Source organism: Choristoneura fumiferana, chromosome 14 (assembly GCF_025370935.1).
Source record: "Choristoneura fumiferana chromosome 14, NRCan_CFum_1, whole genome shotgun sequence".
NCBI lineage: Eukaryota > Metazoa > Arthropoda > Insecta > Lepidoptera > Tortricidae > Choristoneura > Choristoneura fumiferana.
In genome coordinates this window covers 14,764,047-14,785,617 of record NC_133485.1, presented here as the reverse complement: position 1 = coordinate 14,785,617, position 21,571 = coordinate 14,764,047, and the positions used below count along the sequence as shown (strand labels likewise).

Below are 21,571 nucleotides of genomic sequence, written 5' to 3'. Positions count from 1 at the left end.
GAGGTGGTTTATTTTTTCTTTGTGTGCAAATGAATGCTCCCATTTTGGCTCTATCATCTCGGACGTTTAGTGCACAGAAAAATCACTCGTTTGTACATTATCATGAAAACTTTTGGCTGTAAGAATTCACAGGAGTTAACGATCACTCTTCACTAAATAGTCCAATAAAGACAACATCACTTTAAGCATCATCATCATCAGTTTATGTCAGTCCACCGCTACAGGATGGACCTCTCCCATGGCACCTACTCAACTCGACCTTTAGTTCCCTTCCTGCCCACTGGCATACGAATATCATCGCGCATCACCGGCTACGGCGCCCTATACTACTATTTCTACAACGCGGTCTCCATTCAAGAACCAGTTTACTCGAACGTCATCATTTCTGCGGCATAATGACCTGCAGAGCAAGCTAAAATGGGTGTTCGTTTGAGCTCGCTTAGTTACTACTTAAGGTATATTGATGATATTTTATTCGTTCACCAGGTAGACCAGGCGTTCAAGGTCCACCAGGGCTCCGAGGATCGAAGGGTGAGCGTGGACTGAGCGGCCAAGGGCCAGCGGGGCAATGATGGTCGCGATGGGGCGCCGGGGAGGCCAGGGTTGTCCATCTATAATTACACTAAGGAGAAGGAGCTGTTGATACCACCTACTTTTGCCCGTAAGTCTATTGTTTTAATTTTTAAAAGATTACAAAAAGGAGAAGGTTCTAGTTTCGTTAGAAAATGTTGCTTTGTTGACAATGATGTCTGATCTGATACTCCTATTTTGGAAATTCTTGTTTTGCTTATTAAGACTACAGAATTACTTGCCCTATATCAATACACCAACAATAATACACGGACTCTTAATTGATCAGTTGATCACCATAATAGTAAGGGACACAGAAAATAGGTTCACTGGGATTAAACTACAAGGTTTACAATAGGCAGACGTTTCGCTTCAAAGCGATCTCTTCCAGATGTTATTTTTTGAAAAGAAGAAGTAAATGCTATATTTCAACAAGTAGTATAATTTACAACAGTTGATTAGAGCAATGACAAAAAAATATAAAAGTAACCATACACCTACATTAGTTACATGCAATGCAATGCAATACACATCTACATAATAAAACAAATATAAATACTCATAAATACATAGACAGCCTTATAAATAAAGTATTAATTTATGTTGCTGAGTGTGTGTGTTTGTTGTTGTACCTATATATCACAGTTATACTTAGTTAACAAATAATATACATTAGCAAACAATCCGTCTCAATATTCTTTTTTTTTGCTTATTTTACTTTGAAACATTAGCAGGTTTTACTAATATAATAATAAATAAATATTTATTATTAATAACATAAAACTTTTATCAGAGGATCACACAAGGGTAATAGTGCGGGAGGATGAAACGCTCCGCATCAGCTGCAACCCCGTGGGAAGACCAGAGCCCAGTGTGGAGTGGAGGAAAGCTGATGGTACCGCTGTTATACAGGTGAAATCATATTCCATCCGATGTTGCCATCCATATGATGCACACACACTGGGGAAACCATTGCCATATTCACTTCAAAATTCACGCAACGCAACGCAATGCTACGGCATTGTTTCCATCCAGGATTCTCCTACAAAACAAGCTTCACCACAGAGCCAGTAATCTGATTGACACTGATAAACATTGAAGATCAGTTCAGAATTTGCATCAGCAAAAAAGTTTGAAGCAAAAATGAAATTTTCAGGTTTTTCTCCATTCTCAGTCAGTCCGAACATTTCACTGGAACTCATTTAGCAGAATCACAACATAGCATATTTTTAGAATTTATATGTTACGTACCAGGTTTAGTTGATGACAAAGTACAAACGAATAGCATTAATTAATTCCAACACTAAGTAGATAATATCTAGGTACTGGTACTCTAATATGCAGCTGAGCCTCATTATGGTTGTGATAAAGAAAATTATCCTTACCAACCAACACCATGCTTTTTCCAGGGTCCGTGGCGCGACGCATCAGTTAGCGGTCACCACCTGAACATACCCCACGTCTCGCGCTACCACACGGGCCGCTACGTCTGTCTAGCCAACAACGGGATGCTGCCGTCTGCCAACCAGACCACTGACGTTGAGGTCCATTGTGAGTGCGAGAGCTCTGCTCGGGGTTTCTCTACGGGATTGAATCAGAAATGAGGGGATAGTAGAAGAACGAGGGTCGCCCCGACATAGCCAAGCGGAGTAGCTCGTTGAAGTGGCAATGGGCAGGCCATATAGCATATAGAACAGATGGCGAACAGTTGAAATGAAATGGAGACCACGGATTAGCAAGCATAGCGTAGAACGCAAGCGCAACAAGATGGACGGATGATCTGGTCAAAACCTCAGGCTCACGGGGTATGCAGGGCCGCTTCCAAGTGAAGCAACTGGAGGTCTATGGGGGAGTCCTATGTCATACAGTGTTCGTCCTACGGCTGATATGATGATAAAAATGGTGACTTCTGTGTGACAAAGTCTTTAAGGTTAATATTCGATCTCACATCATCTTTAATCTTTTTCCTCCGTTTTTTTGTTTCAGTCAGCCCATTTATTCGAGTTCCAAATAACATCGCTTACGTGTACAACAAAACGGCGAAGATTCAATGTGAAGTAAGTACCTACGAAGTGTAATGTGAACACTGCCAGACAATATATAACTTAAGCATAGTTTTAACCATAACGAATTCCAGATAAATAGAATAACAAGGCCGCTTCTAACCGAAGCAACTGGAGGTCTACTATTTATTTATTTGTCAATAAAAAAAAGCAATACAGTTAAGTAAATAACCGATGCACTGTGAAATTCATATTATAAACAAAAAATACAAATAAGATAAAAAACTAAAACCAAAACATACAAAAAACTAATTAGGGATTTTTGAACGTCGTCTTTGTCGCTACCCTAAAATGAAATAACACCACACCCTCCGACCAGAAGTCGGAGCGCAGGAACGTCTGCTGATGCTTGGCAGGCACTTGGAGTCTATGGCCAACAGTGGACGTCCTATAGCTGATATGATGATGATGCTGATATGTATTATATTTCAGATCCAAGCGTGGCCCGAGCCAGTCCTCGCCTGGGAGAGCGAAGGAGTGACTCTGGAGGGCTCACGATACAAGACTGAGGTGACTCCCCTTAAGGACCCGTGGCGGTGGATCATGAGCCTCGAAATACCAGGAGTCAGGGAGCACGACCTCAAACAGTACAGCTGCGTGGCCAAGAACGAACTGAAGAATCAGACGGTCAAGGGGCATATTCGTTTGTTGTGTAAGTATTTGTGAAAACGGCTATAGACTAGACAACGTACCTTACATAATTATAATGCAAGTTTTTTGTGTTGACTGTATTTCTTGTTGATTGTAGGTACTTGTTTGCATTGTTAAATTAATTAAGTGCAGTTTTAGTAACTTTGCATTCTGCTCATTTACTGGTTTACAATTAATTCCTTACTTATTTCATTTTTAGGGTTCCGTTCCCTTATAGGATCACTTTGTCCGTCTGTCTGTCTGTCAAGACCCTTTTTCTCGGGAACGCGTGGACCTCCGCCTACCTTGATACCTATCAAGCTCAAATTCATATCAAATACTCAGGTCTACTGTCCCTTGGAGCTGTGGAAAAATAAAACTTCTAAGCCAACGCAATTAAAAGATACCTACAGCCGTTTATGATGCAAATTTTCGACACTCTCAAGGGAATCAAAACCTACAGGATACTTCCCGTGAACTCGGAATTTGGTACGAAGCAACGTCTTATAGCACAGATAAAGGAAAAATTGCGAAAAGCATACATTTTTAGCTACATCATAATAAAAATATTTGTACGGAACCCTCGGTGCGCGAGTCCGACTCGCACTTGGTCGGTTTTTTTCTCTTTGTTATTCTTTATTCATCAGTTCTTTTACCTGCTGTTACATTGTCCACACCAAGTTGTTACGACCCAGAATACGGACGAACTTAAGCCCCTAAGACACAGGTTCACACCTAGTTTAGGGGTCGAAAGCTTCGACCACTTTATACAGACCTGTCTGTACTAATCGAATGAGTATATACTATGATTAATCGAATCGTAAGAGTAACGCACTGATGTACAATACATATTTATTATTATTATATACTCGTATTATTGTCATCCAACTTACATAATGTATACCAAATTTCAAGTCAATCCGAGCCCTGAATGTGAGCTTCACGCCGACTGAGGCCAATTTATATTTGTTGTTTGACACACCACTTAATATCAGCGGTAATGCTTTTAGGGTACGGAACCCTGAAATGACTCCTATACTAATACTGTGCAGAAGTTATCTATTTCATTTCTCATTCCATTATACAGAAAACAATACAATAAAATACAATGAATCTTTATTGTATACCACAAATAGTAAGCGATACAGAAAACACGTACACAGAGAGAAATCACCATAATACTTATACATAGAAATTAATAAAAACTAATTACAGTACAACTAGAACGTTAACATCACTCGGGACTCGTCGGTTTTCTTCGTTTTTCTGAAAATTCATATGAGAAAGAAAAAGAAGACCGATCTTCTGTTTCGAGTTTAACGACATTTGTAAGTTTACAAAACGGTAAAGTAGTTACTTTAATTGTATTTTACAGATCCTGGTCCCAATCAGGCGATACCGATCCAGAATCCCATCGAGATCGGGGATCCGCCCCCCATCCTCAAATCCTACGAAGAGATCTGCCAAGTGGAGAGCTGCCCGACTTGTCCTAGATGTGATCGCGCCAAGCTACTGATCACTTCAATGAATGGCACTTCCCACTATAAACCTAGGAGGAACACCAGTAAGTCGTATTATTCCGGTAATTTCAGGGATTCAGCGAAAATTCGATGAAATTTCGAAAACTTCATTGACGCTGAATTTATAAAAAAATACTAAGTATGGCAAATTGCATAGCTCTAAACCTTATTTGAGATTTTATCCCGATCCCGTGGGAGTGTCGAGATAAATCGTGTGTGTGTTCCAGTTGTACAGTTATCTACATATCAAATTTCATCAAAATTTGTTCAGCCGTTTTAGTGTGAAGGAGTAACATACACGTAAATTATTAGGTTTAGTAATTGAATTGATATTTCGGGATTTCACTAAAATTCCCATGGAAATTCCCAAGTATTACATCTTTAATCATACTCGTAAAACACCCACAAATTTCATATCTTTAAACCTGGACGTTGAGATTTCGGTGGAGATTCATTTATTATGAACACTTTCAGACTGTCAGCTGTACGCCATCGGCAAACCTGTATACCACCGTTACAAGGACGAGTTGTTCGGAGCCTGGCTCCGGGACTCCAATGCCACAGAAGCACAGGTATCATTCATTATATCGCTTACTTACCTGCTTACTAGGGATCGCAGTGAGCCCATCTTTGCATTCTAGGTCCAGCCCTTCCTTCGACCCTGAGATCCGAAAGGTCTAGCTCTCTGGACCTCGTCTCTCCAGCAGTACCTGGAACGAGCAACCTGCCTACGTCCACTCGGTCGTCCATTTGGCGTAATCGTTTTGAATGCAACGTCAATGAAGATCACGATGTACTTTAAGAAATTCCCTTGGGAATTGAAATCCCGATATTTCATTTCCACTGCCAAATCTAATGGGTAACGTGTGCAAAGCCGGGACTTCAGCGATCTACAATATTTTAACTTAAGTATCGCTACCAACCGTCCACAACAGTTACGTATGTCCGACACACATATTTTAGCAAATAGAATCCATCCTACTCCAGTTCCACTTAAAACGATACATGTCACACTATATATTGTTACAGAAAGAAAAACTTTGGACAACAGTAGAGAACGACGTGGAAAGACTGCGGGAATACCGGAGTAAGACTAGCTTTAAAGCAGACCACGTCGACGAGTTCCACAAACTGCAGAAGCCATTCTTTGTAAGAAAAAATCAAAGGCTCATTCGAGCGTTTCAAACAGAGAGAGAGAGAGAGAGAAGCATTTATTTACACATATTCGATACACATAAAAATACATTAGATGGAAAAAAAAATAACATCGAACAGCACCAACTCACAATTATAAGTCAGAAACGGTCCGCTTAGTTTCGATCTTTTTGACACGACGCACATGACGCTGCCCCCCCCCCGCACTGCTTCATGGCGTGCTGCTCACTCCCACTCGCGCGAAAGCAACTGGAGAGCGGTACTAGGTCGGTGCTGTATTTTACATAGGGCCTTTGATTCCTGGCTTGTAATCGTGATTTGAACCTTTTAAGTTTGTAATTTTTTCAGATATGTCAGCTTACGTAATATCAATATTAAAGTATTTTTATCTTGACGGTGTGCGGGAAGACCTGTTCCAGGTCCGGTGCCGCTGATCAAAGTGCTGGGCAATATGGGAAATAACCTTCTACATTCTCCAGGGTAATGGTCACCTGGTGTACAGCGGGTCCTTCTTCTACCAAGCCAACGAGTCAGGCCAACCGGGAGACATCATGCGGTACGATCTCATGCAGGGCCGGATCAAGTCAGTGCACCTGCCCAAAGCCGGGGGGCGTCTGTATAGCGCACAGCACAATCAGGTGAATGATAAGTCAAAGTCAGTATTTTAAAGAAGACAAAGACTTGCTTCCATATATTGGTCGATGTTCAAAGCAGGTTCTGCAAATTTGGCACTCTGCGAATCTAACATTCTGCGAATGTACCATTCTGCGAATCTGGTGTTCAGCCAACCTAGCATTCTGTGAATCAAAGGCGCGACGTTGAAACAAAAATTCCGTTTGAAAACCTTAACAAATTTAGAAAAGTTTCCTGAATATAGTGAAACTAAACCCAAAAACGTACTGATATTGTTATGAAATCATTTGAGGATAACCTATAATGTATATATACATGACATGTAAGTTGATAATAATTTTTTGAATGCAGGTCGACTTTAGTGCAGACGACAACGGTCTTTGGGTGATATACTCTCTCGAGGACTCAAACAACACCGCTGTTGCAAAGGTAAATAAAGATATTACAATAAAAGAAAAGCTTAATTTTTTGAGAGCAACAAATTTACTGTAAAATTATCTACTGTTTGACGATATGGAAGTGCAGAAAGATTGAGAAGATTGGAGTTATGTTTTGTAACTTTGGCCTTATGGTCAACTATAGGTAGTACAGTCAAGGGCAAAGATTTAGGCATTTAACATTAAGGCCGTGTATACATATTTTTGCAACTTTGGCCGTGTCGATATCTTTGCCCTTGACTGTACAAGTCAAATAAATAAATAGGTAGGTAGGTAGGTTAAATAGGTAGTAGGTAGTTTAAGATCGGGCTAATTATTTAATGTCTATGGTCTCAATATTTACGGTATTTGTTTGCAGTTGAGCTTCGACCCGAATAAAGATGACTTGAACATTGATTACCTGTGGAGTATTTCGTTGAATCACAAACAAGTGAGTATTTTTAATTATGTAGTTAAATAACAAATTATAATTACGGAACTTATCACGCTAGTAATATTTACCTCGACGTTTTGACCACATTGCAGTAGGATGCCATGTCTGCTTAGCAGTGCGAGTTTTTACTATCCGCACCTGATCACGAAAAGTACCAGTAGCCGTATCTCGAACCCGCGCTTGGTCTTTTTTATTTGTCACCATATCACCGGCATACAACACTACCAACGTCCTTCCATCCCTCCGAACATTCATCCCAACACCGACATTTATCTATAACAGGATTCCACGAAGATGCGACGAGCTTACATTAAAATACTCGTATATCCATCGTCCTTCGTCCCGGTTGAAATTTTTGTGCTTTTTTATTTCAACGTGTTCCTTCGCGCACCATTCTTGAGTAGAAATGACGTTCCGTGAAGAGAACTTTGGGATTGGGACTCCAATAAAATGCAATGTGGTCGAAGCGTGATTAGTCCCGTATTTGATATTAAATATGAGGGAAAATAACGAAATTAAAAAAAAATACACATAATCTATTATAGGTAATTTAATTAGTATTAATATAATACCTTTGAGCTAACAATTGACAAGATTTCATTTTTTGAACACCTGTAAATTACTACAGGAATCGAAAGAGTTTTGCCTCCTGAACATGGGAAAATATTTATTATAATTTATTTCTCCATATTTAAAAAAATACAAAAAAATAAAAAATATATCTGAATTTGCCAACACTACCACAGAATAGATATGATTCCTTTGCCTTTTTCACCAGAAAAAGGAGCTCTCATAATTTTGACAACTTCTACGTCAGATTTAAGCAAGATTTACGTGATCTTTTTTTTTAATAGAGACTAGACAAAAGTAATGGATCTATTGTGTGGTAGTTTTGGAGTTATGCCCTTTTAGAATAAGCACATCTTAAAAAAATTGTAATAAATTAATAAATAATCGTAGCGAAATTTTTAAAATATCAGCGTCTTTCTCTTTCCAACCAGAATACAGAACGAATCAAATTATAGTCTTAGAAATATGAAATCTTGTCAATTCCTGTACGTTTATCAATATGTTGGACTTACTCCAGGTAGGAGAAATGTTCATAGTCTGCGGCGTGCTGTATGCCCTGGATTCCGCGACAGAGCGAGAGAGCAAGGTCAGCATGGCCGTAGATTTGTACCAGGACAAGTCTGTGGAGGTGTCCCTGCAGTTCACGAACCCATTCAGGAAGACCACGCAACTTGGATACGACCACAACCACAAGGTATTCTGCAGTAAACTATAATATAATTATTAACCCCATTATGAACGACGGATTGGTTCGAAACATGTCGAGCATACGCCAAGTATGAATAAGTGAGTGGCCCGTATTTCTTATTTTACTAATTAATAAATAAATAAATATCACGGACAATTCAACTTTACAGTTTTTGTGGGTAGGTACTAAGCAACGGATATAATTATATAGATAGATACATACTTAAATACATAGTAAACACCCAAGACCCGAGAACAAACATTCGTATTTTCATACAAATATCTGGACCTCAAACTTCGTAGTCAGGTCTTTATAGTTTTTCTCTGAAACGAATTAAAATAAGTTATTGGTAAAAATTTCATTTTTAATAAAAGATTTTTTTGTTGACTTTACTTGCATTGTCATTTAAACTGCATATCCGTACCAAATTTCAAGTCGGTACTATTAACCATTGAGGAGTTCCCTCCTGCGGAGACGATTCTGGCAGGACCAACAAGATGTCACTACCAGATTATTGTATTGTCATCACATTTACGTAAGTATGTCAAAGCTGGAAGCGGGTCAAATTTAGCTTCCAAGATTTGACCCAAATAAATAAACAGGGCAAGCTAAAGAAAAGCTTATTTTTATTAGACTGGATGGAAAACGAGCAAGTGGGTCTCCTGAAAAAGCAATAAGTATTCCAACCAATGAGGCGTTACATTACCGAGTCCATTAAAATGGACTACAAACTATTTGATCACCCGCAACTACGATAGCTACGTCTATGCAACAAATGTGTGTTCATGTAGCACCACACTTACATTTGATTACTGGATTTTGTTGCGTTGGTTACGCTTAAAAGGGGCCCGACCGACTGTTAAAAAGGCTACTAGACTTATTTTTTCATTTTAAGGGGCTGTTTCAGCACCCATTGATTAATTTTAACTGACGGATAAATGTGATGCCGTCTCCGTCTATTCAAACAAAACAAACAGAGACGTCAACACATTTATCCGTCAGTTTAAGTTAATCAGTGGGTCGTGACACAGCCCCTTAGTATTTCTAAAAGTTTTCGTAAGCAGTCTGGTCTTTTGATTTTTAGGCTCTTACTAATACTTATAGAACTTAATTAGGTACATACATTATTTCCAGGAGCTGTATTCATGGGATCGTGGAAACCAACTGACATATCCCGTCAGATACAACGAGATCTCTTGAACCATAAGCTCAAAACGGGGGACAATCGGCCATAGTAACAGGAGTGCTGACGACAGTTTTGTACTTTGAAATAGAAAGATTGTAACATTAAAATAATTCGTTTTTTTATTCTATTCGTAGAATCTTCTCCTTTTTTAAACCCCCGACGCAAAAATAAGGGTGTTATACGTTTTACTATGCTATGTGTGTATTTTTTCTGTGTATCTGTTTTCTGTATCGCTTACTATGTCTGGTGTACAAAAAAGAGTCTTTGTATTGTATTGTATTGTGTCGTGTGTTTGTCTGTGGCATCGTAGCTCTTAAACGGGTGGACCGATTTGAATGCGGTTTTTTTAAAGCAGATTTTCTAGCGATGGTTCTTAGATATTTTCATCAACATCAGTCAGTCGTTTTTGAGATATTGAACTTTGAAGTGACAGTCAGGGGTTTTCCAACATTTTGTTTGTTAGATTAGTTCAAACTGTCATAAAGTGAATTCTTGGCCGGTATTAGAATGGGACAGTACAGACCCATATCTTCCCGTGGGTGTCGTCGTCGGCCAACGGACCAGTAGAATTCGAAAATCGAAGTTCGTATCGTACCGTCCCTCTCACTCTCATATGAAATAATATTAACGTCAGCGGGACATAAGTACAATACGAACTTTGATTTTCGAATTTCGTAGTAGCCCTGCTGGCGCTATAAAGAAAGAAAGAAAGAAAAACATTAATTCGTGACATTTACAAAGCAGAGAAAAAAGAAGCACGGAAATCGAGACAAATTTTGTCACGAAATGGTCCCAACTCAGCATGACATCAACCTAGCGGCCGACGCTGGTCTTCCGTTGCAATGAGGGCTATCGCGTATGAATTCGCCACTAGAGGCGCTAGTGTAGCGTGAGGTCTCTGAAATGTCAAATCTCATAGTTTTTGGGTGAGCTACGAGGGTTTATTTATAATTAGAATAATTTTGTGAATACTTTGCAATATCTGAAATTAATTATGGCAAATATGCGTTCCGGGGCAATGAACGTCTGTGTTTTGAGACAGTTTTGTCTTTCGGAAACCTTTGTCTCCCTTTTTTCCGAACAAAACGGGGACTATGCAACACTGTGGCATGCTCGACATTTTTATGGTACGATTTTAAGGTGTATTAAATATGATTTTAATCTAAACTTTGTTTTCACGCCCGCAATAACAGAAAGCCATACTTAAAAACCTCACGCAACAGTGCGCCATCTAGTGACACAAAAAACGATAGCCCTCATTGCAGTTGCTTCCGTTGCATTGTTCCGTTGCAAAATTTATCTGGCAGCTGATTATGATTATACTGAATAAAATACTATTTATTACAACGCCATCTATGATTCTGTTACCGAACTCTTACTTCCCACGTTTACCTCCTACGCTTCACATGGGGACGGTTGAACACAGCAGCAACAGTGCCTAGTTTTTGAACAAGATGGCGCTACTAGTAAAAAAATTGCTATAAAATCCGATGTGACTATGCACATGTCAAACAAAACAACAGCTAAGAAGTAGGTACAGTCAATTGCAAAAATATTAATTATTCGAAGCACTCAAAAAAAAAATTTTTTTTATGTGCTCATAAATATGTTACTACGGCCTTACTACGCCGGAAGAAGAGTCTGTGGTGACATATTTTTGAAGGGTTAGATAAGTCTATAATGTTTGGACTCGACTGCCAGCATCATCATCATTATCCCGGCCTATATTCTTCCCACTGCTGGGCACAGGCCTCCTCTCACAATGAGAGGGCTTGGGTCGTAGTTCCCACGAAGGCCCAGTGCTGATTGCGAACTTCAAAAACACCATTGAATTGCTTCGTAGGTTTGTGCAGGTTTCTTCACGATGTTTTCCTTTACCGTAAAGCTCGTGGTAAATTTCAAATGTTATTTCGCACTTGAATTTCGAAAAACTCAAAGCTGCGGGCCGGGGTTTGAACCCACGATCCTCTGCTTGAGTGGCCATAGGCTAAACCACTAAGCCACCACGGCTTCCCAGCATCTTACTCACTTACTATACTACCAGGGAACAGTGACCCAAACATAGTCTTGGCCTCTAACACCGGATTACGCCACGCTTTCCGATCTTGAGCCAACTCTTGCCAGCCTTCGACCCCGAGGTCCAAAATGCCTTTCAGGACCTCGTCCCTCCAAGGGACGACCAACCGGCCTACGTCCACTCGGTCGTCCCAAGTATGCTCTCTTCACGGCTCGATCCTCTCCCAACCGTTCTGCGTGCCCGAGCCACCAGACTCTGGACGCCTTGGTCTCTCCTATAATAACATTGGGCTGAGATACCAGGTCTTCAATTTCCCTGTTCTTTCTTATAATCTTCCCAGTATCAATTAGTACAAAATACGTAAGGGACGTAAAATACTACTTTGCTCTTTTTGCACAGAATGGATTGGAATAGAGATAATAGTATGTAGAAGCTTATAGCTCTGCTATAGTCCATATCCATTATCAATGAAGTATGACAATTACTTTGCAAATTACTTGCTATGTACCCCACTGGAACTGCAATTTTCCGGGACAAAACTATTCTCTGTCCTTTTCCAGTTCTCAAACTATGTGTATACCGAACTTCATGTAAATCGGTTCAGCGGTTTTGATGCGAAAAGGTAATAAACAATATAGTACATTGTGCATTAAGGGGCGTAAGAAGGGGGTTACTAACCAGAGTCTATTAGAAGCCCGACGTCGGAGGCGGAGGTCTTTTAATGACTCGAGTTGGTAATCCCGTTACGGCCCGTGATACACACAATGATTTTCATCACATTTCGAGAAAACAAATGCAAAAAATTAAATTATTTTGTGTCTAAGCCTGTCTAAGCACTTCACAGCTCGACAAAAGAAAGACGCTAAGAAAACAACTGAATCAAATAATGGCTACCCGCCAATACAGGGCTACAACAAAATTCGAAAATCGAAGTTCGTATCGTTCCGTCCCTCTCACTCTCGTATTTAATAATATTTGCGTCAGCAAAACGATACGAACATCTAAATGCGTAATAGCCCCCCAGGTTGTCACTTTTTTCGAGTCGTCTCCCATAGATAATGCTAAGCTAATTATTCCAACATGCTAAAAAATATTTACTAAAATTATTGCAAAACAATTTGACATAAATTTAAAATATAAAAATAACTAAGTTTCATGATGCGTGAAAAAATTGTATGGTGTAAAATTGGGTTATATACAGCTAAGTTTTAAAGATGTAAAGTAACTAAAACGTTGGCTGACTTGAAACCTCTTTAGTCTGAAATTACTTACCTTAGGTACCTACTACTTTTTTTAAACTAAATTCGTAACTCCCTTGAGAAGAAAAACTATACGTAAATCCATAATTCCCGCGGGACAATTGAGGCCATTGTCCTTTAGGCATGGAATAACATCATTGACGAGCAAGTGTGATGAAAATAAACAAACAGACTTACAGACTTTCTCATTTATAATTATTAGAGGGATCCCCATAGCATTATTGGGATCATGCTTTGCGGAAACAAGGTTGAAAATTTCACCCTATCCTACTTCCTAGGAATTCTAGGTACTGTCTTACTAATACTACCTACTGGCCACTTACTAAGAAAAATCTTGATCAATCTGCGCAAAGCTGCTGCTAACGAAGCGAAGTATTCATTTGCATTTTTATAAAAAGAAAAAAACATTTAATTTTCTCGATTAATTAAAAAGGGCCTATACAACCAGTTACTGTAAATCTAACCACTTCGAACCACGTCCCTACCAACCACACGATTGAAACAGTACGCTCATCCAAAACACCGCGTCAATGACTACCCCTACAGTTGGTGTGAACGCGATTAATGGCTCAGATTCTGTAGGGGTGAGGTAATAGTGGTGATATATAATACTTGGGGGAGGAGGGTGAACAAGTCAGTAACAATCCTTGACAGAGTTGCAAATTTTTTTTAAAGGGAAAAGTGCGACTACAAAATTAAGCGTTAGAAGAGTGAAGACAAAAAGTGCAGGAATGATAATGTGAAAACGAAGAGCTGCCGACAACTCTTTGTGCAAAGTTGAAATGTCCTTCATTAAAACTAGAATTAATTTTACAAGGCTAGAAAGACTGGTACGAGTCACATGGTACCGTAGCAACTCGATTCTCACCAGGTTTCTTATATTTTTTACGTGACGTTGGTAATGAAAATCCTTCTGTATTCAAACTACAAGATGTTAGGCATATGTTTTTTTGTTTGTTTATACTCTTTATTGTACAAAAAGAAAAAACAAAAAGGTACAAAGGCGGACTTATCCCTGAAGGGATCTCTGCCTTTTGAGTGGTAGGGAAGAGCAATCAAAAAACAAGGATCGACAAATGATCAAAACATTTGAATAAATATATTATAATATAACTACGTGTATAATCTACGCTTGTTTCTCTCAACGCCGACTCTAGCCCGTAGAGTGAGATTGTCTGCACCGCTTCCGCGCGTCTCAAAATGCACTATCAAAATTTTATTTTGCACTACAAATTGGCATTTTGGCGCCCCTTGCCATCTGGGGTTTAGAGCGACCACTCCTCTTGCTCTAATCTACTTTCCGGATCGCCTAACGAAATGGTTGACTCCACACTACTGGCGACACAAACCCAGAAGCATTCCTAGTTCTCTTTCTACTCTACGCAACAAATCTGACCCACAGTTTTCTTAATTTTACGAATACAAATCAGTAATGCTCAAATTAACTTTATTACATTTGAATTAACTTGTCATTGTAAACTTAAACAGCACATCACTATTAATGCCATAGTCACTGAACTCCAACTAAGAATCCAAAACCAAAAATACAAAAAAAAAACAAATGACTCGCGTCACATGCGTACAGCCATAACGATAAAAACAAATGCACCTTCGAATTCGGAACGCAGACGCTCGCCCCCCCACATTTTTCGGCAACGGCCAGCAATACATTTCGTGACTTGGCACAAGTTTACTTGGCCCCTCGGCTCGATCAATACATGCGCGTGCCGCCATCTAGCCCCATCGCGCAGGGAAATTGCACTTTAATAGTTCATTAGATCAGGCAAAAATGGCGGGCACGGACAGTTTAAATTCGGAACGGTATCGATTCGCGGTGGATGCTTATTGGATGAAAAGGGTGGGGTAGTGGGATAAACAAAAGATGAAATTACTGGTTTGTGGGGGGGACTTGAATACTGGTGAGTGAAGGTTGTGATAGGGTAAGAAGTAATTAAAGAATTAGATTGTGGGTGTTTCGGTTTCAGTACTGTACACACAGAATCGATTTAAATTGGTTGAAGCTTCTTTGCGTAATAAGATACTGGAGTTGAATATTTGTTTTAAAAAAAATACGCTCTATTAAGAAATTGGTGATATTAGAAATGTCAATTAAATAAAATTGAATAGATTTTAGACCTACTTATATAAACAAATAAAAAATTATATGCGTGTTACTTGCGAACATACACCTACTTGGTTGATTCTTTTTTTGTTGGATTTGTAATTGTCAGGAAATATAATATATATTATAATAAATAAATAATTAATTGTATAACGTACTACAGATTTCTACTGTCATTCATACTTGATTCATGATCACTTAACGGAAATAAAAAAAGATCTAGGTTTAGTCTTCAATCTGGTTTAAGCTTGACAGTTCCATACATTTTCACACTACTAAACTGAGCTTAAAACTATCTACTAAGCAGGCTATCACTGAGCTATTTTTTGTAAATTGATTGATCTATTGCTAAGTCCGAATCAGTTATCAACAAAAAATTTTCCATTTTGTGTCAACTGTCAAACAGTAAAACAAAAAAATACTTACCTCAAATCCCATCCAATTTTACTAAATTATTATGTTTTTGATTTTACACAAAAGGAACTAAATGTAACATAAACAGTGGATTGAGTGGGTGTAGAGGCGTGAAAAGTTAAGCCAGTGGAAGCCACCCCCTCCCCTTGACGAATGAATGAACCCCCTTCATTTGTGACCCATCTAACAGAGTTATTACCTGACTGTAGGAATCAGGGGGGAGAAGTGTTTAATGTTAGTATTTTGATGTTCCTATACAAGCAGTTATATCGGAACACTAGATGTTGCCCACGAATCCGTCCGTGTAGCATTCGTTCATTGCTATCCCGCTAGTAGGTACTTACTATTAGGAATAAAAACTATCCTATGTCGGGACACTCAAACTATCTGTATATCGAATTTCATCTAAATTGATTCAGTGGTTTAGAGGTGTAAAGGTAAAAAGCAAACAAATGGACTACAAACTTAGTTAGTTACTTAGTTTTTAGTGGGATTTTAATCAAATATTTCTTTTGCATTAGCCTTTTAGGGGAGACATGTTTAACAGTGGACGTCCTATGGCTGATGCGACTATATTGATGATGACTATCCTTTAGCAGCTTCGTTAGCGTAAATCATTGGATTTGGCAGTCGAATTAAAATTGCCGGGATTTAACTAAATTCTCGCGGGACTTCTTAAAATTAAATCTTTATGTTCATAAGTAAATAAATAATATAAATAAATAAATATCATGGCACAATTGACACCAATTGACCTAGTCCCAAACTAAGCAAAGCTTGTACTCTAGGTACCTGGCAACGGATAAAAACATCCTTAAACAATAGATACTTACTTAATACATATTACCTATTAAAAACCCAAGACTCGAGAACAAACATTCGTTTTATTCCTACAAATATCAGCCCAGAGCCCCAGACGGATGGAACATGGGACTTGAAGCTTCGTAGTCAGGTTCTCTAATCACAGGGCTATCCAGCAGGTCTATTGCGTTTCTGACACTCGCGACCACAATCAAATGACAGTTTTAGCATACAATAACTGTAATAGGGATGTTGACACCACCAATCAATTGACGTACTTTTTATGAGCTGTCAAAACACAATTCTCCCATAGAGTTTGAGTGGAAATAGCAACTTATGACGTCACTTGTTCGCACACTCAATCAACTAACTATTTATTTGTTTTAAAGCAACAAAAAATCTAATTTTGCTGTTAATCGAAAATTAATCTGGTTTTCAGGCCTAAAATAAAGCGTTTTTTTACTGGAGTCGTGTCTTCGAATTATTTTTTAATGGTGTCAACATCCCTATTTGATTGTGATCACGAGTAGTGTCAGAAAAACTGGTCAGAAACGTTACGCAACTGGCCAACTGATCCTGCCTGTACCTTGACAGTAGAGAAGCATCCTACTCGTAATAGTAGAAATAGAGTGTTTTTGTAGGTATTGATATATTCTTTAATATAGTAGAACGTTTTTTTTGCTCTATTATTAATTACTTAATAGTTTCCGCAGCGCACGCGATGAAAGATATTTTATAACAAGTTTTGGTAGGTACGGAAACTTTTTTTCCGGTAATAAATATAGTCTATGGCACTTTAGATTAACTTAGCATTCTAATGGTGAAAGATTTTTTGAAAACAGTACCCTACCACTACCATGAGTTTACAGTGACCGCGCGTACTCGATAGCGACAGCGTAAATTATTTGTAGAGGCGCTGTACAATTCTCCATACAAATAATTTACGCCGTCGCTATCGAGTACGGTACGGTAGTGGTACAGTCCAGTAGTTTTTGAGTTTAATCGTAACAAACATCCAAATAGCATCGACTTGAAACTTGGTATGCAAATGTAGTTTGGGTGACAATGCAAGTACTTACAGCCAACAAAAAGTACAGTCAGCAAAAAAAGCTTGTATTAAAAATATTTTTTCACCAAAAACTTATTCCAACTCACGTTTCCCAAATGTTTCATTTGTCAACTCGGGATTTTTCGGTCCGATAGCCGTAGTCCGAGCTGTAGTGGCAAGTGGTTTTACCCTTTGGCCTTTCAAGCATGGATCATGGGTTTTAATCCGAGCTCGCCATCTGAGTTCAAATTGAATTTAATATTTACACTATCTTTACGATGAAGAAACCTTTGGCCTCATCTGCATTTTTCGTCCATCAGTACCACTACCACCACCACCACCACTGTGAGTTTACGTGACCGTACTCGGTAGCGACGGCGTAAATTATTTGTATGGAGAATGGTACAGCGCCTCTACAAATAATTTACGCCGTCGCTATCGAGTACGGTCACTGTAAACTCATGGTAGTGGTAGAGGTGAGATTGGGGGTCAGTTTTATGTTAAAAAAAAACCGGCCAAGAGCGTGTCAGACACGCCCAAGATAGGATTCCGTAGACATTACAAAAAAATCAAGTAATATTTTTCTAGGGATTTCGTATCGTGTACGGAATCTTCCAAGTTTAGGTATGTTTAGGCTGTTATTTAATCTTAAACTACTACTAATTCTCAAGCAATCTTAACCGTTATAATTTTCCTTATAAATTAGATATACTTACTATGCTGAATTTTTTCAAATTTTTCCACCCAACATTTTAGATTATAGATGGGGTACGCTCGATTTTTATGAAAATTTGCACTTCAAAGTTGAAGATTTCGCAAACAGATCACTGAATCGAAAAATCGTTTAGGCAACCCCCCAATGGTTTTAAAATACCTATCCAACAATACCTCACACTATAGCCTCCTCAGTCCCACGGTCCTCACTTGAGGACATAAAAAAAATTAACTTTACTTGATTGATGTAAGAGAAAAAAAACACCCCCACTTTAGGTACGTCTACTAGAGGTACCCAAAAAAAATTTTTGAGTGTTCATTGTCAAATCACAGCTTTCTAGTACTAACGGTCTCTGAGTTTAGCCGAACAGACATGGCGAAACTATAAGGGTTCCTAGTTGACTACGGAACCCTAAAAAAAGTTCCCATTCCGCACTTGGCCCGCGTGGGAACTACGGCTCAAGGCCTGAGAGGAGGCCTGTGCCCAGCAGTAGGCTGTATATAGGCTGGGATGAACATCACTATCCTAGTACTAAACTAAATTACTTTTTCACCTCAGCAGCTCAAACAGGCAGGTTTTGCTATGAAAAATCAGTGAGCAAAATCGCATTTTGCTCACTCCGTGAGACAAAGTAGCTTTTTAATTATTTTTTTTAAAATGCTGAGGATAGTGCTGGGTCCACTCACTGAATGCCAAATATTTGAACTTGACTTTGATCGGTCACTTTCACTTCAATATGAAAAAGCGAGAGTTAGGATCAAATCGATACTAAGTTCGATTTTCAAATTCTGTAGGCCTAAAAAGAAACAAACAAACGTTCGGATACACATATTTCAACCGCAAAATTACAAAACGTCTTTTATATTAAGTAGGTATATAGAGCATTATTAGAGGGATTTAGTATAGCACTTATTGCTCGAAGCTTGTACGGTGCTCTTCTCAAATATAAACTAAAAACTACAAAGTTAAATTAGCAAACAAAACGAGCATAAATGAACGAATATCCCGCTCAATTTTACTTTTTTCTTAGTTTTTTTTTACTTTTTAATTAAGCAAGAATCATTATACCAACCTAATAAAAAAATACTGTGTTGACCTTTAGCATTAAAAATATGTCAATAATGAATTAATTATAATAAGGACAAATTAAAGAACAAAAACACGAGGTGAAATTAAAAAAACATAGTGAATTATATGACAGCGAAATATTTCCGAAATGTTACAATTTTCCCACTCTTTTAATAAAGTATGCAACCTCGTTGTACGAAAGCCGCTGCTCTTGTTTTTTTTTAATAAATTCGTTCCGTATACTGCCTATCTCTTAAAGTTGGATCAAATATTTGTCAAATTGAATTAATTTGAAAGTAATCTATTTATATTCATGTTTGAAACAATTGAAATCCTAATAAAATCATATTTAAAGGTTTATTTTTATACTGGATACTTTTTCGTTCCATATTCAAAACCTGTCTACTTACCGGAGACTTTTGATCGTTGTCTGGCATTATTAAGTGACTTTTTAAAGATGTAATGGCGACTGTATGAATCATTTTCGAGAAAAAGTTTTGAATATGATTATGTAAGTAGGTACTATATTTACTTCGTAACAATCGAATTATATTGTAAAGTTTTTGATATTTTTTGTCTTCTAAATATATGTGGTTTTGGTTTAACCTTAAATTTAAATGTTCTCGCTGCTCAGGTGAAAAGTTGTATGTGTCACACGAGACCAAAGTTTTTTGCATCTCGTGTGTTTGAAATCCCTCGCTTACTCGGGATTCAAAATCAACACTCGCACCAAAAAACGACTTTGCTCTCTTGTTGCACAAATAACTATTGAACCCATTTGAACCCAAACACGAATATGTTCGCAAAGTCAAGGCTACATAGTATTATGTCCTAGAAATCAAATGTCGATTCTCCGAATTTTGATACGTAGGTAGGTTATTTATTTAATAGTGGGTATCGTAGACGAATGTTTGTAGGCATAGATGCTTTTCAAGTTAATATTTCGTTACATTTTATATGATAAATCTTCATCTCAGCATTTACACGTCCCACTGCTGGGCACAGCTCAGGATGAAAGGGCTCAGCCCGTGTTCCCACGCGGTCCCAGTGCGGATTGGGAACCTCACACACCCTATTGAATTGCTTCGATGGTTTGTCCAGGTTTCCTCAAGATACAATACAATACATACAAATTATTTATTGCACACTAGAAATCAGTACAAAAAAATCATATAGAAAAACTACATAGACACATAAATTTAGGGTAGACAATAGGCCCAAGATATATGTTTTTTTTCACCGTAACCTCGTGGTAAATTTAAAATTTCGAAAAACTCAGGGTTCCTTAAGTTCGCCTTTGTACATCTCTCTCTTTATGTGTCTCGACATTTTGTCTGTTTATATATTTTTCCTTTGCTTCCTTGCGGTTGCGGCGTTATAAAGGGCATTTGGTCAGCAGTGGACGTCTTCCGGCTGGTGATGTGGATGATGATGAATAAGAACAGAATAACTGCATATTTTTCATCTTTCCTGTTCGGAAAGTTTAATTTTCATGGATAGATAGCCGGGTGGAAAATTGCGTTTTCATCTCTAGGGTGGAAAGTATTTATTTTTTATTTTTTTCGATTAGCCACGGAGTCGAAGATAATTAGATTACGTCAATGACACTTTTTTTCACGTTTTGGCATGGCCATCTAGATGCACGTCGTGACCAAGGAACTTATATACTTACAACACTAGAGGTTGAACACCGAACATCCGTTTAAAACAAGAAATTTGATCTTTATTACGTCACGAACATATTCCATCTCTTTCTTTAGTTAGGTTAAGAAAGAGATGGAAGTCATTCGTGAAATGTGAAAGAAAGAGATGGAATATATAAATCTATATAAATAAAAATGAAGCGTAAAATGTGTTGCAAAGCGCAAAACTCGGGGACCACTGGTCCGATTTCGCTAACTCTTTTTTTGTTGTGTTCGTTACTGTCTGGAGTAGGTTTTTATGGAAGAAAATACAGAAAAAATACAACGGGGGCGAAGCCGCGGGCAACAGCTAATAAGTAATAAAGGACAAACTTCTTCGTTCGGCATTCAACCTCCAGTTTTGTAGGTATATTATAAGCTCCTTGGTCGTGTCGTGACCAACTCGATTTTTTTTATAGTCGGCCGTGGCAAGTGGCCAGGTCGAAAGATACCATTGGAGGTTGGATATAAGTAAATTCAATTTAGTGAATACTGAAATTCAATTCTAATTTTTTTGTACTATTTTACTTTCACAATCGAAATGAAAAGTAGTGTCTAAC

At 38.3% G+C, this 21,571-nt stretch overlaps 1 protein-coding gene across 1 annotated transcript; it reads left to right on the top strand.

Moving 5' to 3' along the window:
- The first annotated feature begins 102 nt into the window (after positions 1–102).
- Positions 103–9,989, top strand: LOC141435035 (uncharacterized). The gene is given in 15 exon segments (XM_074097556.1): positions 103–118; positions 487–550; positions 552–661; positions 1,364–1,482; positions 1,980–2,121; positions 2,557–2,627; positions 3,066–3,285; positions 4,639–4,827; positions 5,258–5,355; positions 5,813–5,932; positions 6,418–6,576; positions 6,923–7,000; positions 7,367–7,438; positions 8,529–8,705; positions 9,834–9,989. Coding segments are annotated over 15 exon segments (1,701 nt in total). The 3' UTR covers positions 9,900–9,989.
- Positions 9,990–21,571: the final 11,582 nt, after the last annotated feature.